Here is a 4127-nt window from a genome sequence, read left to right on the forward strand (position 1 = left end):
TGCATGAGTGCTTCTCAGAGATTTTTTCCCAGGGGACCCTTGATTGGCAGGAGTGTGAGCAGGAGCTTTACTTCTCATTTTCTTGATTTTCCACCATCTGACCTTTGGGTCTCGAAATCACCAGGAAGGACAAGCTGACAACAGGCCGAGTGCAATTGGGCGACAATCGTAGAAAAGCTTTATGTCCATCTGACTCAGAGGCAACCCAGAAAGTGATGCCTACAGCCCCCACAAACTGCCATGCGAACTTGCCAGGGAAGGCAATCGGTTTGGTTTGTGAGGAATCGGATTCCTTGAAGCCAGCGCTTTCATGACAAGGGAATGAGATGTTAAAGAAATAAATCTCCAAGCAGAACCTACTTCTATATTTATCAACAATACGTTTATTGACTGCAATCATGAGGACTATGAAACACTTGGGAGTGATTTTTTAATAATCAGAGAAAGGGGAAAGGGCAGAATTTGCACAAATCACTTTTTATGCAGCTGCAGCAGCTCCACCTCTCAGGACCGGAGGCTCTGCACAAGGAGTGCTGCAATGAACATCAGGGCCGGGTTCAACTGCATTTCCCAACCCAAATGGCCCTGGGTTTTGGTGCCTCCTCTTCGCTGTCCCTCCTCCAACTCCTCCGCTGCACCCGTGGGTGCCGGACCCCACAGGACCCCGAGGGCCCCTCGGTCATGCAGGAAATAACAAACAGGCAGAGACGACCGTCCAGCTCAGCCACGTCCTGCTCTCCATGGTCGGGGGATTAAGAAACCCACCCTTTGCGTCCAGGGCCACGGACACGGCACAGCTGATCGTCTGCAGCGAGAGGAGTCCTCCAGGGTCACAGACACGAGCACGACTGAGGCCGGAGGGGACAACGAGCAGGTCCTGTCCTGCATGTTTCCTTTCCCTCTCACTGGCGCCGCCTGAGCCTGATTTCACCGTCCTGCACCCAGAACCAGGGCCGGATCTTGCCCCCCGCGAACGAGGCTGGTGAGAAAGTGAAGATCGGGGCCCCGGTGTCAGCATCAAGAAACGACACCCACCCCAATGTGCAGTCCAGATACACCCCCACCCTGCTGGGCACCCGGTCCAGGGACAGCGGGGTGCGATCAGGGGCAGTGAGAGCCTCGTAGTGACCCACCCAGCGCTGCACAGCCCAGACCCCCTACTTGGGGCTAAATCTGATCCATCCCTTCCTGCTCACAGACTCTCTGACCACCCCCACGGCCCACCCTCCCCTCTCCCCCACCTCCACCTCCACCTCCCACCAGTGTCTCCCGGAGGCGAAGCTCTCACGGCCCAGCACGCAGGGCCTAGTGTCAAATCTCTCAGGATTGTCAGGCAAAACCTGCCGTGCGCCTGCTGATGTCACACGCTTCCCATCCTCAGATAGGATGAGGTAGGGATGAGCTGTGTGGGGATCCAGAGTCACGTCCTCTGCGGGGAAAGGAGAAAACAGGAGCGTGAGGAGCAGCGCTCAGCCCGAGGACAGGCTGTGATCAAGGCAGGGGCAGCTTTGGCTGCAGCTGGAGGTGAATCCGGGATTGACCTGAGCAGGAAGGAGCCCGGAGACCTCAGCAAAGGGCAGGGCCGATTCCCCACTGGCAGGAAGAGACGGGTCAGGGACAGAAACACGCTGGCTGGGCCAGGCCTGGGACACGGGATTGTTCCCCTCCTGCACCTGCCGGTCACAGGCAGGGATGAAAGACCCTGGGGGCTCAGGAGAGCCCGACAGAGGGTGTGAAGGGGAGAGCATGGATACAGCTCATCTCCCTCTGCCCTGTCCACTGCCTGTCTTCAATCCCACCCTGCTCCACCGTCCCCACTCTCAGACTCTGGGGGCCCTTTCCCGGAGAGACATTCCCACTCCACCGAACCACAGCCAAAGTAATTAAAACTTGGACCCAAACAGTCCATGTGTCACAAAGATGTGTTGTGTCCCAGATTTCAAGTGCAGGTCCAATTTCCCAAGTTTCCAGAGCTTACCCAAAAGGAACAGCCTTAGTCATAGCAGATGGGAGGGAGTAAAATATATACACAAGTAGGACAGTCTGAAGGTGAAAGTGGAGAGATAAGGTGTGAGGACGAGGGAATGAGGAAGCCATAAGTGACTTATGCAAACAGACAGTTAGTTGTGTTAGAAGTCAGGAAGTGCACTTGGTGTCTTAATAAAGAGAGCTGGAGTACTGCTCTGGCTGCAATGGTTCAGGAAATGTCCAGGAGACCAGGATGTTTTTGTAGTATCTTTTATTGGTCTGACTATACAGTTGGAAGAGCTGTTGGACAAAGTTTTGGGCATCAAGTGCCCTTCCTCTAATTAATATGGAAAGATGAAAGATTATATCATGATGCTTGGATGGAGGAGGAAAGCAACCCCAGGAACTACTGAAATTATAGCAGCTCGCCTGCTTTTCCAACTCATCTTAAGAGATTTCTTGGTGGGAAGGGCTCTGCTCCATCTGTCTGGGCCTGCAGCTAGTATGATCTAGAGGAGTAGTCCCCAACTAGTCCCTACAAGTCAGAGACTGTTTCAAGAACTGCTGTGTCCCCAGTTTGGAAGAACAGAAATAAAAGGAGAGTCACATGCCCTCACATACAGGCCCAATGACTGTGGGAAGAGAAAAGCTGGATGCTTCCTTTCCCTCATCACCACTCATCGTGATGACAAGCAGACTTGGGGGAAGAAAAATCAGGAGGAAAGAAGGGAAAGCTAGCGGAGAGTGGACAGACTTACAAGGGATGAGATCACAAAGAAAAAGAGACAGCAGTACCAGGTAGGAAGGAAACAGCAGAGAGAAAACAAAGGAAGAAAGTAGAGATAGACATAGGGCAGGGGAAGTATAAAGTAGCAGTTTAGACACAGTTGTCTTGGTGTATGAATGTGCAGATAGGAGCTCACACAACTCCTCCCCTCAGCCACCCTGACCAACTCCAGTCCCCTTTTCCACAGGTCATGACTTTGTCCTGCCTCATCCATACCAGAGGCAGTAAGGACGGTAGGAACAGCAGCGACTAGTGGTTGAAGTGGAGGAGGCCTGGCCTGTGATGGTGGCTGACTTGTATCCAAACACTTTGATGACTATGTATCCAAACATGGCAGGGAATTGGGGGGAAGCGGGCGATCAGGAGGAAGGGAGGAGGGACCACTCAGAAACTTCTGCAGGAGGCAGGCAAAGCAGGGTCTGCAGTCCCATGCAGATCCAGTACTGTGTCATGGGCTCCTGCATCTCATGGTGTGCTTTGAAAAGCATGAGGATGTGGGAATCCTGCCCTGAGAACTGACTTCCCCACCCACTACCACGTGGAGAGAAAACAAGGGATATATCATATAGCAGCTTGAGGGGGCTTGAAGGGGCGAATCCTGATCTCTTCAAGCCTCTGAGAGACCCACCTGATTTTCTTCATGTATAAAGAGGCCTGGGGCACATCACTGTAAATGAGGAAAGCCAGTGTGTGTCCTGGTATGGAGGCACAAGACTCAGGGACTCCTGCGGGCCTCGTGACTTTACTCCAAGATTTGTATGACCCAGGGCTTCCACCCTGCGACCTGTGCTAGGTCTTGCACTGACCCATGCCTCCTTCAGAGGAACAGATCAGTGTGAGTCCCAGTGTAGGGGGCACAGGAGCTCAGTAATCTCCAGTGCTCTAAGTCACCAGGCATGACCCTGCCGACCCATTCGGGAGATTCGTTGACTCCTGCAACCTAGTCTCCCTCCACCCCATCCTGAACTGCTTGTGCCTGAAGCATGGGTCAGTGTGGATCTTGACAAGGAGGCTCAGGGCACCAAGGATTCCCTGGCACCTGTGTCACTGCAGGACCTGATGTGAGGCAGGAAGGGACCGGGAACACATCATCTGTTGTCCTGCATCAAGCAGGAGGCCCAGGGTGGGACAATGGGTAGTGTGTGTCACTCGGTAAAGCAGATCAGTTTGTAATGTGATATGTCATACTACAGCTGATCCCCTTCAGTTTGGCAATGTCTGTTTCTAGGCTCAGACTAGGTGAAATGCATCTTAATGAACTTGAAACAGATGGACACACAAGCCTGTTAAAGTGGTTTGAAAGCTTTCTGGAACGGGTTAATGTTGTACCGGGAAAATCAAGTGTCTTTTGAACCAGTTCACTGTACTTTGG

General features: G+C 52.8%; 1 protein-coding gene across 7 annotated transcripts in view; it reads right to left on the reverse strand.

Annotated features, from left to right (window-relative positions):
- Positions 1 to 357: 357 nt before the first annotated feature.
- The window catches only part of LOC102368475 (butyrophilin subfamily 1 member A1-like), an 18147-nt gene continuing 14377 nt past the window's right edge, over positions 358 to 4127 (reverse strand). Inside the window, exons 9-10 of one of the 7 annotated variants that reach the window (XM_006035861.2) lie at positions 1341 to 1429; positions 358 to 979 (exon numbers count right to left, since the gene is read on the reverse strand). In XM_006035861.2, the coding sequence (XP_006035923.1) occupies positions 680 to 979; positions 1341 to 1429 (389 nt within the window). In that variant the 3' untranslated portion in view covers positions 358 to 679. Of the gene's footprint in view, positions 980 to 1260; positions 1430 to 4127 lie in introns of all 7 variants that reach the window. The other 6 variants (XM_006035863.2, XM_006035862.2, XM_025192032.1 and 3 more) reach the window with 6 other exon arrangements.

The sequence above is a fragment of the Alligator sinensis genome, unplaced genomic scaffold, assembly GCF_000455745.1.
Source record: "Alligator sinensis unplaced genomic scaffold, ASM45574v1 scaffold900_1, whole genome shotgun sequence".
NCBI lineage: Eukaryota > Metazoa > Chordata > Crocodylia > Alligatoridae > Alligator > Alligator sinensis.